Genomic DNA, 23566 nt, shown 5'->3' with positions numbered 1-23566 from the left:
CGGGCCACCCCGGAACGAGGCCGGGGAATCCAGAGACAAAGAGGACAGGTGATTGCTTCTGTGGGAAAGGAGGCTGACGACCCATCGATTACTGGTCCATGCATCCCTCACCTTGCTTTAGGGACTACTGAATACTCAAAGCCAGAAAGAACGAGTTACTCTGCATTTGATATATTCATTGGGTGGTTAACAATTCATCTGATGAAACTGGTATGATGGTTGTCACATTTGATAAAATGCTTTTAACCTCAATCTAGGGAAATAATTTTCTTCTTCCTTCTCTATTGGTATTAGTAGTACTTCTTCTTCCTTCTTCTCCTTCTCTTCCTTTTCTTCTTCCTTCTCCTGCCTTCTTCTACTTCATCCTTCTCCTTCTCCTACCTCTTCCTCCTCCTCTTCTCCTTCGCCTTCTTTGAAATATCCACAAAAACAAATTATTCTAGGTGTAAATATTCTGAAGTTTTGTCTGTTGAATAGTAGGTTTGTTTTCAATGGATGCTCTTAAACTATGATGAAATTATATTAACCTACCAGAAAAACCAGTGGTCTAACGGGAAAGGTGAAAATAAGGATTATACATAAAACCCATTCAAATCCATAGCATGTACTATTTGCAAAATTAGGGAAATTACATAGTGGATATTTTTAAAGCCTACCATTTCTTTCCATAGAACAGCATGAAGTCATGTGTTTTCTATTTGAACTTAAAGCGGGCTTTTGGAACCAAACTGGGATGCAATGTTGAAAACATATAATTAATTTAAAATGTTTAGCATATGCTACAGAACTTTTTTTTTCTTCCACAGCATTCTTAGTTTTCCGTTGCCATGGATACTTGACCCTCAATAGCTCCCTTTAATGACAGATTTGGAAATGTTGGCATGACTCTTAGAGTGTGGCATATTGAACATTGATGGTTCATACTTAGGCAGTAGTTTTAACTAAGCCATCTTTGTTCTAAACAATAACTCACCATCCCTGAGTTAATAATTCCCTGCTGCAATTCACGCTGAAACACACTACAGAAATTTGACTGTGTAGAAGACAGAGTTTTGGAAAATTAATACATGCAACCACTGAGAAGGAAAGCTGCCCATCTCTGAGGTATAATCTCCAAACAAGACCTCATTTCTATTCCACAGTCAGATCGTCTGGAATATTTCCACATTGGTGAAAACCAAAATAAAACTTTTGCTTCACATTCATAGAACAACAGATAGAAAGTAGCACATTTTATTTAGCCCACATGGTTCTTCTCTTTGGGGGTTCTACGCTATGATGCACCTTATTATAGTTGTAAATAATATGGTGTTTTTATACCACGGGAGTAAAGTTGTGTAGTTTCCTTTTTTTCTAAATGAAACATTTAATTAACATTAATTTTAGAAAGTAAGTCATTAAGGTTAAAATAACATATTCTTTATTCTTCCAGAGGAAAAAAAGAAAAGCATTGGAGTGAGCAAAGACACCCCCTCCCCGTGGTTAGGGGTGGGCTCATGTGTGTGTCTGCCATCCTCCAGTATCTAGGGGTGTGCTCTATGTGTCTGCCATCCTCCAGTATCTAGGGGTGTGCTCTATGTGTCTGCCATCCTCCAGTATCTAGGGGTGTGCTCTATGTGTCTGCCATCCTCCAGTATCTAGGGGTGTGCTCTATGTGACTGCCATCCTCCAGTATCTAGGGGTGTGCTCTATGTGTCTGCCATCCTCCAGTATCTAGGGGTGGGCTCTGTGTCTCTCTGATATCCTCTCCCCTGGTCAGGGGATCATACTTCGCTACTATTCCTTTCACTTCTGTGCAGGACAGCCAAGAGAAACCCTTCCAGGCAATGTGAGACTAGTCTCTCATTTCTGTCCTCCTCCCTGGCCCCGCAGCTTCTGAGGCTTTGCAGTCTTCCGCGTATGCAACCTGCAGATTCTTCTGACCACGTCGCGTTCACTGCCTCTATATCGCAGGGCAAAGGAACAGTAGTCCAGTTCACGGTACCGTCGTATTTAGGGTCTCTCTATGAAAATAATGTATGCATTTGGAAAACAATTTACTGAAAGCACGGGTGTCATGGCCTCCTTTACCCTGCCCACTATTAAGAGAAATAAGTTGAAGGAAAAAACTGGCTGCACCTATCTGCTGTACTCTGCAAAGGAAGTCGAGTTTTCAAATCCAATGTATTAATAACCGTGTTTAGCAATCAGTTTTGTCCTCAGTTCCGGGGCGTGTCTGTCCAGAGTCCTATCAGAGTCAGCGTAAGCAGAAAGGGACATGTGAAGACTGTGTCTTAGGGCAAGCTAGAATGCTGAGTCAATGGTAGTAATGTCCCAAAAAGGAGGAGGAGGACAGAATGGTGTCATATTGACACCCCGTGCTCTTCCACTTTGAAAGGCCTAGTGATGGGAAACACCACTGCAGAGCACTCACATTGGGTGGTGCCAGGCAGTCTGTGGGCCTGGAAGAGGGATACTCCACCCATGAGTTTCCAGAAGTCACTTTAACCAGTTCCTTCCCCCAACCTATCTTGAACATTGTTACACTTGGCGATGCCACCGCTCTGAGAGAAATGAGGAGCTGTCCTCGCTGCCTCCCTGTTGAGCAGAGGGGCCTCCCTCTACCTCCGTCCTCCCAGGCCCTGATACGCATGCCTGGCTCTTGTAGGAATGTCATCGCTACCCCTAAGGAACTTTCTGTGCTCTAAGGAACTTTCTCAGAGAGGCTAAATGCTGTCCCTTAATAGCTGCTGGCAAAGGCTCTGCACATCTTGGATCCTGAAATGGGTTCAGTGTGGAGCCATCTACGTGGCGTTCAGAAATAGGACAGTGAAGAGGAACTCCTCTGGCCCTGGCTGACATGCACCCTCACAAAAGGTGACAAAAGAATATCACACAATGGGAGAAAATCCAGTGCAGAGCAGAAGAAACCCAAGGAAGCAAATGAATGCCAGCTGCCTTCTTGGTTTTCAAACATACAAAGTCCTTTCAAATGGTAACATTGGAGAAAAGCTATTACTAACTTGATCAAAGGATAACACTAATTTCCAGTTGTTCAAAAAACAGATAACATCACTGATGGCAAGAGAAGACTAACAACAACAGGAAGGAGGGAAGGAAAGGAACCAGGAGACCCTCCCATCCACCCAAGCTTAGAGCCTAAGCTGGAGATGCATGTGTTAGAAAATTGTATTGTCTGTTTTTTTTTTTAATTCTTGAGAAATACAGAAAGTTAGCCAAGTAAATGAATATATTCCTAAAACATTTACATTTAGTAGAATGGCAAAAAAGAAAAACCTTCAAAAAATTATCTCTGGGGGCTGGGAATATGGCCTAGTGGCAAGAGTGCTCGCCTCACATACATGAAGCCCTCCTTGGGTTCGATTCTTCAGCACCACATATATAGAAAAAGTTAGAAGTGGTGCAGTGGCTCAAGTGGTAGAGTGCTAGCCTTGAGCAAAAAGAAGCCAGGGACAGTGCTCAGGCCCTGAGTTCAAGCCCCAGGACTAGAAAAAAATTAGCTCTGTGTTGGGGGATCAAAAATAATTCCCAATTAGTAAATGGCAACGTGGATTAGAAATACAGAATTCAGGGCTGGGGATATAGCCTAGTGGCAAGAGTGCCTGCCTCGGATACACGAGGCCCTAGGTTCGATTCCCCAGCACCACATATACAGAAAACGGCCAGAGGCGGCGCTGTGGCTCAAGTGGCAGAGTGCTAGCCTTGAGCAGGAAGAAGCCAGGGACGGTGCTCGGGCCCTGAGTCCAAGGCCCAGGACTGGCCAAAAAAAAAAAAGAAATACAGAATTCAGTATTTCTATTCTTTCATGTCAATGGATTTATTTATTTATTTATGGATTTATTTATTTATTTATGTCAAGGGAAAGCCTGAAGTAACATTTGCGTTGAAGGGAGGGAGGGACTTGGTTCTGGATGCTCTGTGGACGTGGAAGGGAGCCATCTGCACTTGAGTCTCTAGAAGTTTCTTAACATCTCATCCGTGTACACATGGATGTGCTGGTAGACTACACTTGGCTTTTTACACAGAAACATGGATGACAGAAATAGGGTAAAAAGCATACTAGCGATGCCAGCTTGGCATCTAGGAACTTCCTGTCGCAGAGTGTTGGAACCAGGGCTGCCGTGGGTAGGGGTAGAGTTCAGTCACGTGTCCCGTTAGCTTGTGGCATAAAGAGGATGAGTAAGAGCCACAGTTACAGATCCAGTTACTGGTAATTCCTCAATCTGCCTGACTCCACACAACCACCTCCCATGGAGGACAGCCCTCATTTTCTGCAACAATACACAGCTTCTGTGTGACATTGCCAGGAATATGTTGCAACGAAAAGTCAAGACTTCCAGTGTGTTGTCTCGGCATAGGGTGTGAGCACTGGGGAAAAGAGAGGATCTCACCCAGGGCCAACTGTCCCCATTCACACCTCACATGGCTCTCGGCATCCTGGGCCACCAGAGCCCTTCTGCTCGGGGCAACCATACAAAAGCAACCTACCAGGGCAATGTGTGTCTCTGAAATATATTGCTATGACATACATATACATGAAATGCCTTAATCATAGTTGATGTTCACTAGTGCTTGTGGTCATGATTTGATTTGATTACGTCCTTCTAATCAGTTTTTTGAGACCTTGAAGTTTAAAAAAAAAAAAAAAAGATGACTAAGTTTCAAAGCCAACCCAGGCAGTAAAATCCATGAGACACTGGTCTCCAGTTAACCAGCAAAAAGCTGGAAATGGGGGTGTAGCTCAAGTGGTAGGGTGCTAGCTTTAAGTAAAAAGGCCAACCAAGAGGGTCAGTTGATGAGTTCAAGCCCCAGTCCAGACACACTGTACACACACACACACACACACACACACACACACACACACACACACACTATTCAACAAATGAGTGAAAAAAGAGACTGCTCTATAGTTAATTCTTTTAGATAATTTTCTCCCAGGAAGTTCCCTATCTGGAAGCAAACTTGCTTGTTGGACTTCTCTTTTCCTTGCAAACCAGAATGTCTCAGGGCTCAGAGGTGTAGGAGAACTCATGAGAAACACAGCAGCCAGCAGCGGGATGGCTTCTCTCTCCTTTGTCTCTCAAAGTCTCCAGTGTGTTCCCTAAGGCTGAAGCATTGTGCCATTTAAGCAACTTCCCTTGTCTTGGGGGTGAAAAGTAATCAGGGATAGTCCCATTCCAAGATTCCTGTGCAGTGTCCATTCACTAAGCATAGGCTGTAATTGTGATTTTTTTTTTGATGGGAACATTAAACATACAAGTGACTTAGCATGTCAAAATGAGCATCCACTCACAGAGGATTTTCTTTGCTCTTTAGAGACTAGAAAATAGGCTGATTTTCTGGCATTGCTAAGATATGCGTGCCTTGCAAAAATTCATTATGCTAACTAGCTGATTTAAGAATAAATGTACATATAAAATGACAGAGTGATAAATTTATTAGCCAATTTTGTTTGTTACGAGGAAGTTGCTGTCTGGGAAGCCTTCAGAACCCGGTCCAGCTCTACCTCCCCTCTGACTTGTCGTTTCCTGTGTCTGGGAACCTCATTGCTTTCTCTCATGGTCATGTTCAGTAATTATTCTCATGTGGGGTTACTCTGCTAACCCTCAGCATTTGGCTCCCAGCACAGTGAGGCCGGTTGCAGGAAGGGGGGATGGAAAGCATCATACACGGCAAGATTGTTCCCATGGCTGAGGGGAGAGAGAAGCGGTTCCAGTCTCCTTGTTAGCCAGGTGTTGAGAGGTAAACAGATTCACGGACGATGGCATTCCTCCCTCAGAGTTCAGCTCCTTAGAAGAGTTTGCCAGACCCCAATTTTAACATAAAATAAAGGTGAAGACAAGTTTTAGGCTTGAGGGAAGAATTTTCACATGCTATATACTTTGTGTGTGTATGTGTGTGTGTGTAAGTGTGTGTGGTGGTTGTGCGAATGTGTAGGAGTGTGCGATTATTGCCTCATTTCCGGTATTCTGTTTAATAAAAGCAGATGTTTCTATTTTATCTTAAGAGTATTTGTATAGATTAATCTCATAGTTGCATTGCATAACTATTATATAAAATGTATATATAGTTAGAAGTCAAATCACATGGAGCTGAGTAATAGAGGGACTGTAAAACTCCCTGTTGAATCCAGGATGCTTCTGAAAGTTAAAGGAAATACTACCAATAATTGCATATGGACAGCGTAGCAGGCCTAAAGCAGGACTGTCCTGGATAAAATAGGTCTCTTATGTAAATATTTTGGTAAAGCCACTGTCCTCTGAAGGAGATGGGACTTTGGGGGGGCGGCTGGGTACAGATGCTGGGGGAAGACAGGACCTGGCTGAGACTACAACACCCCAACAACTGTCGTGAGTTCAATTAATGGGAGGGAAAATATGTATCCCAGTATCTTAACATGGAAAGGCTATTACCTAGAATTTAATTAGGGGTGTCTCTGACCAGCTCGCTTGTGTACTTCTCCCGCCAGCACTTACACGAGGCCACCTCTTGACTTTTCAGTGAGGAAACGAGAACCCAGAAAGTTAAGTCATTTCCTCAAGGTCTCACGACACCCAAGTGGCCGAGCCAGGACTTAGATCCTGTCGGAAAGGCGGCACTGTCCACTGCGTCCATCCTCCTCCATGGAACTCAACAAACTTCATCCCTGCCACACGTTTGAAGACTATGATTTAAAAAAAAAACAAAACAAAACAACAATCGTTCTCTTTTGTCTTCTCGCACAGCTTCATTTTTAAGATTGTCCCATAAGTAAGGGACAGTGCGGGGGATGGAACCCAGGGTCTCACACGTGGTAGGCAAGCACCACCACCCCCCCCCCCCAGCCCCAACCCCAGCTCCGCACGGCTCCTTTAGCTCCTCCTTATTGAGGACAGGAATAACACCCTCCAGGAAGAGCGTGTGGGATGTAGAGATTGCTCTTCTCCCCTGCATCTGTGTGGTTCGTCTTATACATGGACTTGGAACATCTGGTAAGCAGGGTTTTTGTATCCTGTTAGTGAGATCAAATGACAGAGCAAGAACCGGAAAATAAGATATAAATAAATAAACTGAGAAGAAAGGTTGAGTTCCTTGATGGAGTGGTTGCCCACAAACATCTGCTCAGAAGAATACTTTTTTGCCAAACTCATGTCCCATTCATTTATCATTTGAGAGGCTGGGCAATTTGCCCATGGACATAGTACAGAAAGTGAATAGCTATGGTTCTCAAAGTTCCCGTTGGAGTAGAAGCACCAGGCTTATTAAGAAGCTAAGTGTTGGGGATGGGGATATAGCCTAGTGGCAAGAGTGCCTGCCTCGGATACAAGAGGCCCTAGGTTCGATTCCCCAGCACCACATATACAGAAAACGGCCAGAAGCGGCGCTGTGGCTCAAGTGGCAGAGTGCTAGCCTTGGGCGGGAAGAAGCCAGGGACAGTGCTCAGGCCCTGAGTCCAAGGCCCAGGACTGGCCAAAAAAAAAAAGAAGCTAAGTGTTGCGTTTCTAGACCTTCCTCCATATGGCTTACCAGATGCACAGGACTGAAAAGTAGAATGAAGAAACAATAACAGATGATAGTTGGTGGGGGAGGGCATCTAAACTGATCATGAAAGAAGCCAGAAATCCTCACTGTACGTATATGATTGTAAATTGCCACATACTTGGACATGTTTGCAGACTGTAAGGTGACATTTCAAGCCAGGGATGTAATGTATAATGATCTATCTCCATCATCATGTCTTGGTGTTGGGAAGAGTCAGAATCCTTACCATCGCCATTGTGTTGTCAAGCATGGCTTCCCAGCCGTGCTAGAGAACATGTACCCACTAACCACCCTCTCTTCATCCCAGCTTCTCCCAGCCTCTGCCTGCCACCATTCTGCTCCCTGGTATATGAGATCATCCCTGTTTTGCCTTCTAAACAGAAGTGCGAGTGTGTGGTGTGTGTCTCTCTGTGTCTGGCTCAGGTCCCTTAACTTCGCGTCTTCCAGTTCCTCCCATGGTGGCATGAGTGGCAAAGATTACATGTAACGTTTGGAATGGTTCTAGTACATCTACGAAGGGATTTGGTTTTCATGTCTAATTCTGAAAAGAAAGCCATATGGAGCATCTTCACAATTTCCAAAGCCATTTCCTGTCACAGTATGAAAAATAATCATTTGCCAAAGCAAGGCCCTGAGTTCAAATCCCGGTACCAAGAGGGTGGGGAATACATACGTAAGCACCAGGCACTCTGAAAATTTATGACGTTAGTATTTCATCAAGGGTATCCTAAGGGAAGGTGCTATTTTTTAGTGTATTCAGTGAAGATGAATACAGCTGAAGACCATGTATACAATTGGTGCTACTGCCTTGGTTCCAGAAGTTGTACTCTCTGTTGCTATTTGCTGTGTTTTGTTTTGTTCTCTGGAGTCAGACCAGACTAATTAAGGTCATCTTTTTTAACAATCTAATTGAAGAATACTCTATGTACTATAAAATTTGTGCACTTATGTATAAATCCAGTTATTTCAGTGACGTTAGAATTTTACAACCATCACCCACAATTCACTTTTAGAGCATTTCGATGATCTTAAAGATCCTTCATTCTTGCTTATAATCAATCCCCATTCCTAGCCCCAGCTCAGCCTCTGGCAATCACAAATCTGTTTCTACATAATTCGCCTTTCTATACATTTCACAGGACCAGAAGCACCTGCTTTGCATCTTCTGTTGCTTAACATGTTGTACTGAGTTGTATGCATGTACTCATCTTGTTTTGTCCCCTTACCAATTGAATAATGTTGGTATATTTGCTAAGATTTGGGAATATTCTGTCAATGCCATAGCAAACATACATCTCAAACATCAAGACTAGAAGTAAAACTAGGGTAAAATCTATTTGTTCTTGACTAGGACAACCTTATGTTACCTTATTTCCAACTGATGATATTAAGACATAACAATATCAAACGAATTTTCAAAACCTTGAAAAAACTTTGTCATTTTACAGTAGACTCAATTAATTGACACTTTTCTTGTATTCTATACATAACTATTCTTTTTTGCTACTCCTGGGGCTTGAACTCGAGCCATAGCACCAATTCTGGCTTTTTTCTTTTTATGTGGTACTGAGGAATTGAACCCAGGGCTTCATACGTGCTAGGCAAGCACTCTACCACTAAGCCACACTCCCAGCCCTCATAGTAACTATGGTATTTACACTGTGGTGCTTATAGATCACTAGGCAAACTTACTATATAGTTTAGGTTTTTTCTTTGAGATTAACAAATACTGCTCATATGTAAAAAGCAAATAAATAAGTCCCAAGACTTTTTAGTCTGTCGAAATCCCCAAGTTCTTTTTTCACTCTGGCTAATCTATTACCCCTGGAGCCGGGCTTGCTGTCAGTCCTTCCCCAAATGCTGACATCCTTAATTCGTTGGGGTACAAAAATGGCAAAAAGGACTAAAGCACTCATTTGATGAAGAGAACGAAAGAGCAACTGAGAAAGCACGAGAAATCATGCAGAATCAGAGAAAGGTATGCAGGTGATGATTTCAAAAAAACCGCTAGCATACTGGAGCAGTGATAGGAAAATGGTCGTACAATGTTTAAGAGCTAGCAGAGAGGTACTCTATGACCATGTAGAGATAAGCTAGTTCTAGCCTAGCATTTTTTTTCCCTAGCATTTCTTTTTTTTTTTTTTTTTTTTTGGCCAGTCCTGGGCCTTGGACTCAGGGCCTGAGCACTGTCCCTGGCTTCTTCCCGCTCAAGGCTAGCACTCTGCCTCTTGAGCCACAGCGCCGCTTCTGGCCGTTTTCTGTATATGTGGTGCTGGGGAGTCGAACCTAGGGCCTCATGTATCCGAGGCAGGCACTCTTGCCACTAGGCTATATCCCCAGCCCCCCTAGCATTTCTTAATTGACAGAAAAGGGGACTCCAATCTCGAAGGCTTTTTTATGTATGTACACCAAGAATTACCTAGGCATTTAATTTGTTTTGTTTTTCAAATTTTTATGAGCACATATTCATTGTACACACCCGTAAACAACGTATCCCTATCAACCTCTTCCTCTCTCCCTCACTCTCTCCCATCTCCTTCCCTCCTTAAAAAAATTCGAATAGGCTCCATGTTCTATTTTTACCCATATTTGAAAAAAAAACAAAAACTATGTTGACCACTTTGACCCTCAGTCCCCTCTTCATCAGCCTTCCCTTTTCCCACCAGTGCCCAGGCCTGCCATCCAGAAGCTCAAGGAGTTTCGACAGGGAAAGAGCTGTTCAGTGCGTGCCTCTGCTGTGAGATGTTTTGTTTGATCTGTCACTGAGTATTAAAAGTATCACTCCAACCTCCCATGCTCTTTTTCCTCCAGCAACACACAAGGTATCATTTTCTTAAGGCTGTGTACTGTATCTTTACGACTTTATTGTTTCCATCACACGGAGTAAATTGTAAACATGCAACCCATTTGGCAACGAAGCGCTCCATTGCTAAGAATCTCTACTTTAAGTTGATGCATAAGCTGTATGTTTTCGCAAAGACCTGTGAGTCTCTCCTCTTCCCTCTCTGCCGTCACCTTGGAGAAGTTTGGGGTGATTATTTCTCAAGTCTCTGTGTGGGGATATCTGCCCATTTGTTTTGTTCTATTCTATTTTGGCTATGCCTGCTTGTTTGTTTTCAAGAAGCACTAGAACATCCCATCACAGACACTGGTGATCAAGTAAACTATAATTTGTTTTCCATTATGTGTCAGAACACTCATTTTCTATAATGATTTCTTCTTCCACTTTGTTCCAGCAAATGTGGTGCTTCTTCCACAACATGCATGTGAAATCTTTTCTCCATTCAGGACAGGGCCAAGCTTCTTTCTTTTCAACATAAATATTCCTTTAGTTTTGAACTAAGCCTTTAGGTACTGGCACTTACTTGGGGACACTAAATTATGTACTTTTGGTATTGGGGATGTCTATTTCTCCTGCTTTAAAATTGTATTTCTTCTATTCAGAGATGGCCTTGTGCTTTCAATGTAAGTAGAAGGTTCTAGTCCTTGACTTCTAGGTTGATTTCCATCCCTCAGGCCTCTGAGACTCTGGAGGATGAGAAGCCCCTATCTTTTCCTCCAAGGAAAAAAACTTTATGGGTCTGGAGCTCTGGCCTTAAAAGTATTTTCTCTCTCTTTTTTTTCCCCTATCCTCCACCTGGTTGTTATTAACATCTATGTATTTCAGATTCCAGAAAATTAAGGCCTCAGCAAAAAACCAAAACACTGAATATTCAACAGTGAAAGATGTGGGTAGGAAGTAATAGCAACAGTCCCATGAGAGACAGGAAAGGGAAGCAGCTCCACCTCTGCCTGTAAGGAACAAAGGTGCGCTCTGGGCTATGCCCTCTTCCCAGTGCTTTGTGTCTATCCATTCACCACTGAGCCTACATCCATTCTTTTACCTGCAGTTTTCACCGAGGAACTACTAGCATGTCTAAATCACATCGGGGACAAAGCACCCAGGTTCCTGGTTCCGGGCTCACATGGCCTCCTGATGAGCCCCCACAGAAGACAGCTTAGTAGATCTTCTCTTGGATCCACAGTGGTCCGTGAACTCCTGAGAATGGAGTCATTCACATTTATGAGGCCTGGAAGAGCCTCTTGTGTCATATGCCATCATTTGGAGTTTATATGTCCCCCCAAACCCATACATTAAAGGCTTGGTCCCCACCCTGCGGTGCTATCAGAAAGGCAGGGAAACACCACGAGGAGGAGCCTAGCGGGAGTGAGACGGGTCCTTGGGGGCACGGAGGCTATGGACCCTGGCATTCCCTCTTCCTTTCTCTTTGCTTCCGAGCCACCGTGAGGCAAGTAGCTCTACCCCTCACCAGGATCAACCACAGACCCAAAGGCAAGGGCCCGAGCAAGCCACACACTGAAATCTCTGAAACCAAGACCCCGAGTGAGCCTTTCCTCCTGACAGGTTTGTTTTGTCGACGATTGTGTCACAGAAACGGAAAGTTAGCACTCTATTAGAGAAAGGGGACCAAAGAAGAGTAGAAACTGATACCCGTGGCCACCAGGAGGGATGGCTCCTTCGGCCAAGCCCTACACGTGGATCGTCTCCTGCCGTCGCTGTTTTAGGGGTGGGGGCACGGAGAGGCTGAGAGGTTCGCCAGGATGCTGAGGTCAGGGGGTCAGGAAGGTGGTGGGGCTCAGATGCAGTTCAATCCCAGGAGTCAAGCTTCAGGGCCACACCATGCCAAGTCACTGGTTTTAATTATGAAGGGGGCTTTTCCTCCCCACCCCCCCCTCCAGCCAGGTCACTGAGGGCATGCAGGGCTAGTGCAGAACACTTTGGGGGCCATTGTTGCGCTGTGCACACCACAGGGCCTCACATTCTTGGGCTGGTCAGAAGGCAGGAAGAGCCTGACAAAGGAAGAGCATATTGACGGCGTAGAAGGCAGTTTTGGGTTTTTTTTTTTTTTATTACGTTTGCATGAAAGCTCTGCCTCAATCCTGAAGCAATTAAAGACTAATGGAACAGCAAGGAATATTCTCAGTCATGCAGAGTAATTTCTTTTATAATATCTGATTCGATTTGCAAAAGCCAGAGCGCATGTGCTCATTAAAAGGCCTGCCCTGAGCACCACGGGCTTTGTAATCAGATCAGTCTGTTACCACTGGAAGATGTTTTCCTGCACCGCTCATTTGACTATATACCGACTTTTATATACCAACCAGAAAGAAAGAAAACATCAGAAACTCACTTTTTGAGGATTGGTGCCTGGTCAGTCATGTCCAGTCAAAGTGACCTTGCAAGGATTTGGGTTGCTGGAAGGGAACGTTGTATTAACCTTGAGGCTTTCATCTACTGCACAGATTGTATGCATAAATGTCCCCATACCTGTCTACGACGAGGGAAGTGAGAGGAAGAGACTTTCACAGCCCAACTAGAGGAGGTAGAAGGGAAAATAGCACAAAGGAAAAAAGACGACACTAGTTTTGTTTGTGCCATTTAAGATGCCATAACGATAACAAAAATAATGCCCAACTCATAGGATTAAGTAGAAGAGGATATTAACATCTGGTGTAGATAAAGAAGGGGGAGATTGGCTTATACTATCTTTGTTTTTATTAAGTTGTGCATATATGGTACATATGAGCTTAGGACAACAAGGTAGCATTTGTTTGGAACATGCAGGGAATCCTTGCTTTCTCACTGACCTGCTTGCTTCTCCCAAATGGACCTCTGAAATCAGGTGGCACACTTTGGTGGCAGGTAATTTAACACTGAAATAGAGACAAAGTAGGTAAGCTGTTCACCCACAGTAATAGGTAAGACATACAACTCACGCAGTATATATACTGCATAAGGTATATAAGATATATTTGATACACAGTACATAGGCTATATGTACAATGTATCATCTGTATTAAATATATTTTATATTATAATGTCATATATTATGGAGCATAATTTATAATATTATAGGGTAGATATATAAAAATATATTTTATGAGCATATAATATGCATATTACAGGGCATTTTGCCTAGAATATATATTTGGCATCCTTATTAATATTAATACATAAATCATTATCATACATAACATTACATTCTCCATATCTCTCCAGATCAAGAATTGCTGAATCTTTAGAGCAGGAAAGGAAAAAATTAATGCCAGTAATTCTCTAGTGGTACCATGCTATCTGGAAAGCATGGAGAAAAACCCGATTGAGAAGTTATGCTGTACGACCCTACATTCCACATCAGCGCTGCCATTTCTTCCTCTCCTGTCTTCTCCTTCAGCTGCTGGCTGGGCGCTGGCCTTTCGACCACAATGACTTTGGCGTCTTCCTCTGCAAGCTGTTCCCCTTCCTGCAGAAGTCGTCAGTGGGCATCACCGTCCTCAATCTCTGCGCGCTGAGTGTTGACAGGTATGGGGTTTGCCTTGTGTTCATTTGCGCATGGAGAAAAGCATCTTTTACGAAAGGACAAGTCGAGAGCGCTCATGCCCGCAAACTTGGAAGGTTTCAAGTGAGTTAGAACACTATCATGCTTGCTTCTACTGTGTTGACTTCTTCCACATATTTGCTGGTCATCAGTTGTCTTGGCTGCAGGCAATATATACCTATAGCATTTGGGCCAATAATGGGTAATCAGTATCTTTAAGACAAAAAAAAAATATCCAATGAGCCTGTGGATCATGCCTGTAATCCTAGAGGCTGTAATCAAGAGGCTGAGATCTGAGGCTTATAATTCAAAGCCAGGAAAGTCCGTGAGATTCTTGTCATATGTGTGTGTGTGTGTATCCAATGATATATATCCTATATATATATATATACACATATGTATATTCAATGATATATGTGTATACCCAATGATATATGTGTGTATATATCATATATATGTACACACACACACACACACACATATATAATGACATATTAGATACAACCAACCTGTGGGGAAAAAAGATCCAAGTACATGCAAACCTTGTATTTTAAACTGATCAGTGATCAGTTATAGTTGTAGTGCTTGAACTAAGGAGTAGTTATACAGTGTTGTTACATTCTTCTCCATGCTCTTCCCAGTGCCTATAATTTATATAGAAGGCAACAACAGGAATAACCTTTATCCAATTCTGAGAAATCCAGAAAGTATGGCTAAAGCTCTCCAGAATCCTCACAGTTGTCTGTTGAGAGCTCTCCGAAAAGCCTTTCTGAGTTCTGTGAACTTCCAGACAGTATCTCCTTCACCTGCTAATTTTCACAGCAATAATTATTATAAAGGATGAAAGCAGCAACTTTATGACCCATTCCATAGTGCTCTTTTATGTTTATACAATGTTACACAATTGGTGTATAATGTCCTGTTTAATGACCTTACATACAGTTTAGAAAAGCTTTTATGTTTTTCCTAATTTATATCACTAATTTATGATCACTTTATCAGAAAACCCGAGTCTGATGACTATAGGAATAAAAAGCCTAAGCCAGGTTTCCGTGGCTCACACCTGTAATCCTAGCTACTCAGGAGGCTGAGACATGATGTAAATATTTGCTTGAACTCCTTTGAGATACGTGCTACACTCGTCCCCATTTTACAGTCAGGGAGGTTGGATTTAGAAAAGACTAATCAAACCACATGATTACTGAGCATTGGAAGCACTCATCAAATGTAGGTAGCCTCTGCTCTTAACTACTGTACTTACACGTGAAAAAACTAAAGTCACAAAACAGAAGAAGGAACTAAACTAGTATCTGTTTGATCTTTTAAGTAGAAAGACCTTCTGAAGTAAAAAAAGAAAAAGAAAAGGAATAGTAGACATTTTGAACAGTTATATTCAAAAGATAAAATTTCTAAAATTCATACTGAACATTCCTAAAAATCTTAAAAACAAGTTAATGAAGTAATGAGTTAAAGGAAAAAGTCTGTCATGTCCATCAGAGGCTCCGGCCTTCTCTGCCTCGCATTCTCCTTTGGAGAATCTCAGAGGACCTTTCCACGGAGACTCAACTAAACTTGGGCCATGGACTCTGATTTCCTGTATAAGGTCTCCTCCCTGGTCTCATGTGAAGAGAAATGGACTGCATGGTCCATCCCTCCAGTCAGCTATGTACAAATTCAGTGTGAGTCATGCTTCATTCAGAAAATGAAAAAAAAAATGCCAAGAATTATCACTAAGATGTAGTCTGACTTTTAGACCAAGGAGATGATCATTTAAAAAAAAAAAAAACACAAAACCTCCTACTCCTACAAAAAATAGCCCTATTCCATGACATGTTTCCTTTATAACAGACCCACTCGTTTTTGTTCCCTAGTCCATTCTTTACTCTTGCTATATTTTATTTGAGTTATTGACTCTGACCTTCAGAACCTGTGTTGTTACTTCTATTTGAAAAGCTATCATGAACTAGAGGATGAACTACTCACACATCATTCTTGATGATATGATATCATCTACTTGGAGTTTCACTTGATTGTCTCATAGTCTACTAAAATTATCATTTTTGAATAAAGCAAGCAGTACAGAAAAAAAAGAAGGAAATTTGAGCCTGTCACAAAACAATTTGCACTATGTGAAACGCCACTTGGACTCTCTGAGCTGAATCAAATTATGAACCCAGAAGAGTTGCAATGATTTTTAATATTTTAAGTAGGATAATTGTCTCTCATTTTAGCAACGAGAGGCTATATTTTTCTAGGGCAAATGAGAAAAACATCCATCTAAGCCCTGCTGAATTTCTTTATTACTTCATCAATCACTCAGTGATTACAGAACACTGAAAGATCAAAGAAAAGCCCCAACTTTCTCACTACTAGTCTTTGATCAACCTGAAATAAACAAAACGGTAAGAGAAAGCATAAGGTTTTTACTAGGAAGAATGACCTTTCATTGCTCAACTGAGATTTGTCTGAGCTTAACCTTTTTACTAATTTCTTCTTTAACTTTTATTTATCTTTAATCTTACATTCTTAGTCTCTTCTGAACAAGAGAAGGAATTTTAGAAAAAGGCACAAATTTTGACCCTGCTCGGGGGATCAAAGTAAGTTTTTAATGCTAAAGCATTAAAATGAATGAACTTTTCCCAAGAAAATATGAGTGATCAGCTATTAAGATAGGGGTGTGTTGTTGTTTTTTTGCATGCTATATGTGTCATTTTGAGTTTGGGGATTGGGAGGAAGGAGAGCAGGAGGTGGAGGGGGTATCAGATGCTCTTCTTTGTAAAGTTGCAGTCATGTTTAAAGTAGATGATAGGGTGGGTCAGGTGCAGATCCCACTTAGCTAAAAGGTGACTAGTAAGAGAGGCTATAAAAAGGTAAAACTCCTTTAACAACTCTTGCAACATGATGTTTAATTAGGTACCTGGAGAAGTTGCAAAGGCCCATTCACAAGGCAGGTTTGTTTGATGCCTCAAATTCAAAAGCTGATGTCAGCTTTACAACCCATCCTTTCCAATCATCAGGTAGTGGTCTGTCACTCAAGTAGCATGAAGGGGATTTTTCTGAAAAATCCCCTTGTTTTATTTAGACCTGGACTTGGTTTCTTCTTCTTCTCCTGAAGATGTGGTTTTTAAATGCTGTATATCCAGCATGTAGACTCAAGAAGAGCTGAATGCGAGGGGACGGGACTGGCCGGGGCCCCTTGGGATCTCGTTTGGGGCCTGTTCCTTGTCACATTAGTTCCTCATCTCTTATCTTACTCGACTGTCAAGATCAGGCCACTGGTTAATTTGGCTACCCCATTTCTCGCCCATAACAAACGATCCCCAAGTCAGCCATTTAAAGATAATTATTTTATCCTATCTCACCAAGCTGTGGGTCAGGAATTCAGGGGGCTCTTCTTCTTGTCATTCCAGCGAGGGGTGGGTGGTAGATTTCAGCTGGCACTGAGCTCGTCTCCTGGATCCACACAGAGCACTCCTCCGGCACCTTGGCAGGGGACAGCGGAAGTGTCAGCTCAGAAGCGTTCATCTTCCTCGTGCATGCTGCAAGGCCCTGGACATTCTGTTCCAGAAGGCTGGGGCTACGGTGTGGAGCCCGCCATTGCTGGCACCAGGCTCCACTGATGGATGAGCCACTGCAAGCTAAAAATACACAGATGCAGTTGTGGGTCTGTTTGAACCCAGTTTACCTGGTTTCTCCGTAAGACTCTTTCTGCTAGTAGTTTGGTCTGTAACGTTCATGTGGAAATCAGTCTGTCTGTAACATGAGAGGTATAAATCATAAACAATGTGGAGAATAGTCACTCTCCAAGATGGGCAGCAGTGCCCTTTTAACGTAGAGAAGTGGCAAAATTGGAGAAAATAAACAAATTCTAAGGCAAGCACTGACCAAAAGACACTTACTTGTTAGAAACTTTTTCAAGGTGCTTAAGCAAGGTGTGATGGCGCATGCCTGTAATCCCAGAATCTGCAAGGCTAAGGAAGGAGGACTCCCCAAGTTTGATGTTGGATCTGGGCAACGTAGTGAGTTCTAGGCCAGCCTGGACAACATAACTAAACCTACATCTCATAAGATAAAAAAAGGTACTTGAGCTACTCTTTCATTCCCCTGATCCAGCTGTCCCCATTCTACTTAAGATAAGTCAGCTAGAAAACCACTCATAAAGAGAAAGCAAATACATATATTCAAGCATTTTGTCATTCACGACCGTGGAACACCAGAAGTGGTGCCAACATAGGAGAAAGATTTCAGCAAATGGTGTCAATACTGTATAATCCTATGGCACCAAATTGATAAATGCCATACCTATGTAGGTACATGGGCAATCATTTCCTCACATAAACAGAGCAAAACATAAAGTTGGAACGGATATAATTATAGTATGTTTTCAAGCTGTGCCTCTGAGAACAGCAATGGCAAAGAATGAGAAAAATGAAAGTAGATTTAGTTGATGGGATGTCTTTGGGATTTAAGTTTTATTTTACAATGTTTTTAAGTCTGTTTTGAACATGATGACTATCTCAGTCCATACCTTCAATGTACATGCTTAAAATGCCTCCACATTGAAAATGTCATGCATGGCCACAAACGTCTTCACATAACTAAAGTGCCATTTGTCCTTCTGGCATGCCACATGACAAGGTAGAGGCAATGTAATAGGAAAACGCTCCCCCCAGAGTCTGCCCACGGGGGTCCTGACCCAGGCACCCCACACTCACTGGGGACCAAGCCGAAGGTGTGGCCACACCAGCCCTTGGTTTCATTTTCATGAGTGGGTTCTGTGTTGGTTAATTTCCCATCACTCTCACAGAATCCCTGAGATTCTTGGCTTCTAGGGAGGAGAGGTTAGTTCTGGCTCACAGATTGGGAGGTCTTGGCGTGTGGGTCTGGGGTAAGGCAGCACACCATGGTGGAGAGTGTGTTGTGGAGTGTTGTGGAGGGAAAGCAGAGAGAGGAAGCCACCGTATCCCACAGACCCCTGCAAGGGCGTGATCTCAGTGACCGCACTTCCTCCCATTAGTCTCCACCTCTTAAAGGTTCCACCACTACCCAGAAAGGGCCAAAGGGCCACAGGCTGGTGACCAAGCCTTTGACACATGGCTTTTAGGAAATACGATTGAGACCACCGCAGTGCGTAATATTCTGGGAACTTGTAGCACATTATAAAAGGAAGCTTGTTTGTGGATGTATTTAGCCTAAGAACTCACTGATCCCATTTCCCTACGTAAAGCACCTTCTGCTCCAAATCCTGGCTGAGAAACTTGGATTTATTACTTTATGATGAGGTGAAGTGTGTATTTAAATCACCTAATTGAGCTTAAGAAAAGGAGGCGGTAGCAGCTACAACTTAGCCGACAGTCTTGAGATACTGACAGCCCATTCCCTTGAGCTTTCACTGGACATCGGGGCTCCCTTGTTCAATAAGGCAATAAAGCAAAGCAAACAAAGAAGGAAAGCAAGATTAAACAAGAACTTTATCTTACTGGAAATAACCATAGATTCCTCACTGCAATCTAGATTAGCTCACAAAAACGATTTTCTTGGTCTGTTTGCATGATTGTATTTTATTCCATTGTGAACAAACCTGGACTTTCTCCAGAGACTTTTACTGTATACAAATCTTGTTTACCCCCAAAAGGTTTTGTAAAACATTCCTCCAGAAAATCAGGCTATATATACTATATAGCATCACCATAAGTACCTAAAACTACAGTTATTAATCTGCACGTAATTCTGGTAAAGAATTAGACATCATGATTCCAAAGAGTTGTATTTTCCCAGCTATACTATGTAGACACATTTTAACAGTTAAATAAGTAAGCGATAGAGTCTCATCTTGACGGCCTGGGTAGCTTGTACATTTTCTTGGTTTTCTTGAGTAATCTTCTACGGTAAGTTGCATGTCTTGAAAATGCAAGAGCACCTGTCTCTAATGCTTTGGTCTGTTTTGTAGTCTCCTGGCACTATCTCCTAAAAGCTATAAAAAGAAAAGGTTTCCTTTCCATTACAACAGCAACAAAAAATTTCAAAAATGAAGCCACAAAATCATGCCATGTCCCAAATCTTTTCTTAATAGTAAATCTGAAAGCATTTAGCATCAGACCATCTCACAGGTCCAAGAGCACCAAGTTTCTAAACCACACTGCCATGTCATGTGACATTTAATTGTGACCACCATAAAAATATTGAATTGAAAAAAAGCAATTTTAGAATATAATTTTAATTCAGTTGTGACTGCCTTCAGAGGCTTATTATGGCATAATAATCATTGAAAAATAATAGTTTAAAGATCAGTAAAAGTGATGGGGGAAAATCCTTGTCTTACTATCTTTGTGTGTGCGTGTGTGTTCTTTCTATTGAAATGTTAGCTGTAGAATACATACAACATTAAATCTACCATATTAGCTGCTAAAAAGTAAGGCATAATTTCTTAATGCCAAAGTTTTTTTGTTTGTTTTTGTTTTTGTTTTTGTTTTGGCCAGTCCTGGGCCTTGGACTCAGGGGCTGAGCACTGTCCCTGGCTTCCTTTTGCTCAAGGCTAGCACTCTGCCACTTGAGCCACAGCGCCACTTCTGGCCATTTTCTGTATATGTGGTGCTGGGGAATCGAACCCAGGGCCTCATGTATATGAGGCAGGCACTCTTGCCACTAGGCCATATCCCCAGCCCTATATCCTAAACTCTTTATGAACTTTTTATGGTTAGATTGTAAACCCTTAAGATTAGGAACCAAGGTATTTTTAACTCATTTTTATATACTCTAGAACAGAACTATAATGAGTGAGTCATCCATCCTTTGACATTTACCAAAAAATAATATTTACTACATTGCTACCCACTACAAACACAATGATGTTATTTTGATGGTGGAAGATACATGGTCTAAGGTCACTGTTGACTCAGTGATATCTAAAGCCATTTCATGGATAATGTTTTATCTTTTTTTTCCTTAACATGTAAAGAGGGATAGATATAGCTATTTTGTTAGTGTAAAAAGTGCTAGCAATTCTCACTACTCTTTTCATCATCCAATTAAAACACCCAGGCCTATCTTATCACTCTGCTGTTGCTACAGTCTAAACTCTCTCAAGAGTTCACTAAATCTCAAATACAGAGCTCAGACTCAGGCCTGCCTGGACTTTGGATTCTGAATGAATGGAACTCATCATGCTTTTCATTCCAGGACTCACCAAAAATGCCTTAAAAGCCAACAGTTGGTCATTGGCCATGGGAAGGAACTCTCTAGAATTATAACTTATGCTTAGTTCAAATAAGTTTACAATATCTTAACGACCTTATTTTACCACCGCATTTTTTTTCTCTTTCTTCTTTTTGTAGATACAGAGCAGTTGCCTCCTGGAGTCGCGTACAAGGAATTGGAATTCCCTTGATTACTGCCATCGAAATCGTCTCTATCTGGATCCTTTCCTTTATCCTGGCCATCCCTGAAGCCATCGGCTTCGTCATGGTCCCCTTTGAATACAGGGGAGAGCAGCACAAAACCTGCATGCTCAATGCCACATCGAAGTTCATGGAGGTACGGTCTCACAATCCACTAAATTAAAGATAATGAAATGTGAAATTTACCAAAGCTTAAAAGGAATTAACTGGGTGTTGGGGACGAGGGAGGAGGTGTTGGTTCTCCATCATCTTAAAACTTCCTGACATCTCCCCAGTGGAGAGAGGGGCGCTGTACTTTGTCAGTTCAGACATTCTACAGTTGCATGGAAAGGAGACGTTAAGCCAGTGTTTAGTTCCCTAATAGAGCAATTTTGCCTCCTAATCTTGTCTTGTAGCATAATTAAGAATTGTAAAGTTCAGCAGGCCACTGGTGGCTCCCACCTGTAATCCTAGCTACTCAGAGGAGGCTGAGATCTGAGGGTTGCCTTCCAAGCTAGCCCAGGAAAGTCCATGAGGCTCTTATCTCCAATTAATCACCAGAAAACCAGAAGTGGCACTGTGGTTCAAGTGGCAGAGCGCTGGCTTTGAGCAGAAAAGCTCAGGGAGAGCACCCAGGCCCTGAGTTCAAGCCCACAACTGACAAGGAAAAAAAAAGAATTCTAAAGTTCATTTACCAAAGGAAGGCACAAGATGTATATGTACAGAATCTTATGTTTCTATAATAAGGAATACAGCATAAGAAATTCTGCCTAATAAAATGCAAATGCTTATTTCATGTTTCTTAGGGAAATGCACTGTGTATGTGTGTTTGAGTGTGTATGTGTGTGTGTGTGAAAGAGTGCATGTGTACTGGGGCTTGAACGCACCATCTAGGTGTTGTCCTTGAGCTTTTGTGCTCAAGGCTAGTGTCCTACCACTTAAGCCATAGCTCCAAAGTTTTAGTGGTTAACTGGAGATAAGAGTCTCTCAGAGTTTCCTGTCCTGGATGGCTTTAAATCTTGATCCTCAGTTCACAGCCTCCCGTGTATCTAGGAATACAGGCATGAGCCACCAACTCCTGGTTCCCTCTTAATTATTTTTAAAGATAGATTTACTGGTTCAAAGTGTAGCATGTAGGTCTGATACACAAATAACAAATTTGCAAAGCATTTCAAAAGGTATTTTAGTTTAACATATTCAGATGTTCTTCAGTTCACCTGACCACATCAATATTTCTCTTCAGATTGCCCATGTCTTTAAGTGTTTGGGAAACATGTTTAAAATGCATGTTTCTTTTGCAAAAAGTACTCATTCCTAAAGTAGAGAATTCACAAAATGAGAATTCTTGTTTTAAATTAAAAGTGTTCATGACATGGGAATATAGCTTAGCAGTAGAGTGCTGGCCTAGTGTGCATGAAGCCCTGGGTTCGATTCCTCAGCACCACATAAACAGAAAAAGCCAGAAGTGGCGCTGTGGCTCAAGTGGTAGAGTGTTAGCCTGGAGCAAAAAAAAAAGAAAGAAAGAAAGAAAGAAAAAGCCAGGGACAGCGCTCAGGCCCTGAGTCCAAGCCCCAGGACTGGCAAAAAAAAAAAAAAGTTTATGACAACTGCCCAACTGGCAGTCTTGAAGTTGAAGTCTTCTATTTATCCATTTCTTCATAATCATACACAAGACAGTAGCAGGTTATCAGAATCTAGGCAGTGTGGACACTAGTCTAGGTATTCCTGAGAAAAACATACTAATCACCGGGGCTGGACAAAATAAAATGAGTTCTTTTACTGAGTCTGGGTCTTCTGTATAAATTTTCAAGCAAAGAGCAGAACTCTGCAGGCAGGCTAGCAGTAAAGGGTCTGAGTTGAACCAGCAGTGCCTCCGAATTCATGCTGAGTCTAAAGCCCTGTTCTCTCTTCTCATTTCCCCTCTTTGTCCAATTCTTCCCTCCTCAACTCTACCCTAGACTGACCTGAGGCCCTTCCAATCTCTTGCTGATGATATCAGTTCAAAAGACACTTGTGAGCCTTTTCTCAACAGGCCTCTGTCATGTGGAGCAAGGACTCCATCTAGCCCAAAGGGTCAGCTTCCTTCCCTCTGCAGCTGCTTGCGGGTCATTTGTACTCAACCAGAAATGCATGGGGAAGAGGGACAACAAATCAGAAAGGGCAGCAGGGGTGGGGGGGCATGCTCAAAGAAAAGAAAGGGGTTGCCCCTCACTTCAGAACAAAGGAGGGGTCCTTTGATGCTTTTCAAAACTCAAGACTAAAATCCTTCTGCAGTACATGCTTGGGGTG

General features: G+C 42.3%; 1 protein-coding gene across 2 annotated transcripts in view; it reads left to right on the top strand.

Moving 5' to 3' along the window:
• The window catches only part of Ednra (endothelin receptor type A), a 36794-nt gene that overhangs the window by 4708 nt on the left and 8520 nt on the right, over positions 1-23566 (top strand). For both annotated transcript variants that reach the window (XM_048333540.1, XM_048333541.1), the window contains exons 3-4: positions 13758-13885; positions 21236-21434. In XM_048333540.1, the coding sequence (XP_048189497.1) occupies positions 13758-13885; positions 21236-21434 (327 nt within the window). The remainder of the gene's footprint in view (positions 1-13757; positions 13886-21235; positions 21435-23566) is intronic.

The sequence above is a fragment of the Perognathus longimembris genome, chromosome 24 (genome assembly GCF_023159225.1).
Source record: "Perognathus longimembris pacificus isolate PPM17 chromosome 24, ASM2315922v1, whole genome shotgun sequence".
In the NCBI taxonomy this organism is placed as follows: Eukaryota; Metazoa; Chordata; class Mammalia; order Rodentia; family Heteromyidae; genus Perognathus; species Perognathus longimembris.
Note: the sequence above shows the minus strand (reverse complement) of the source record. Positions and strands in the feature narration are given on the sequence as shown.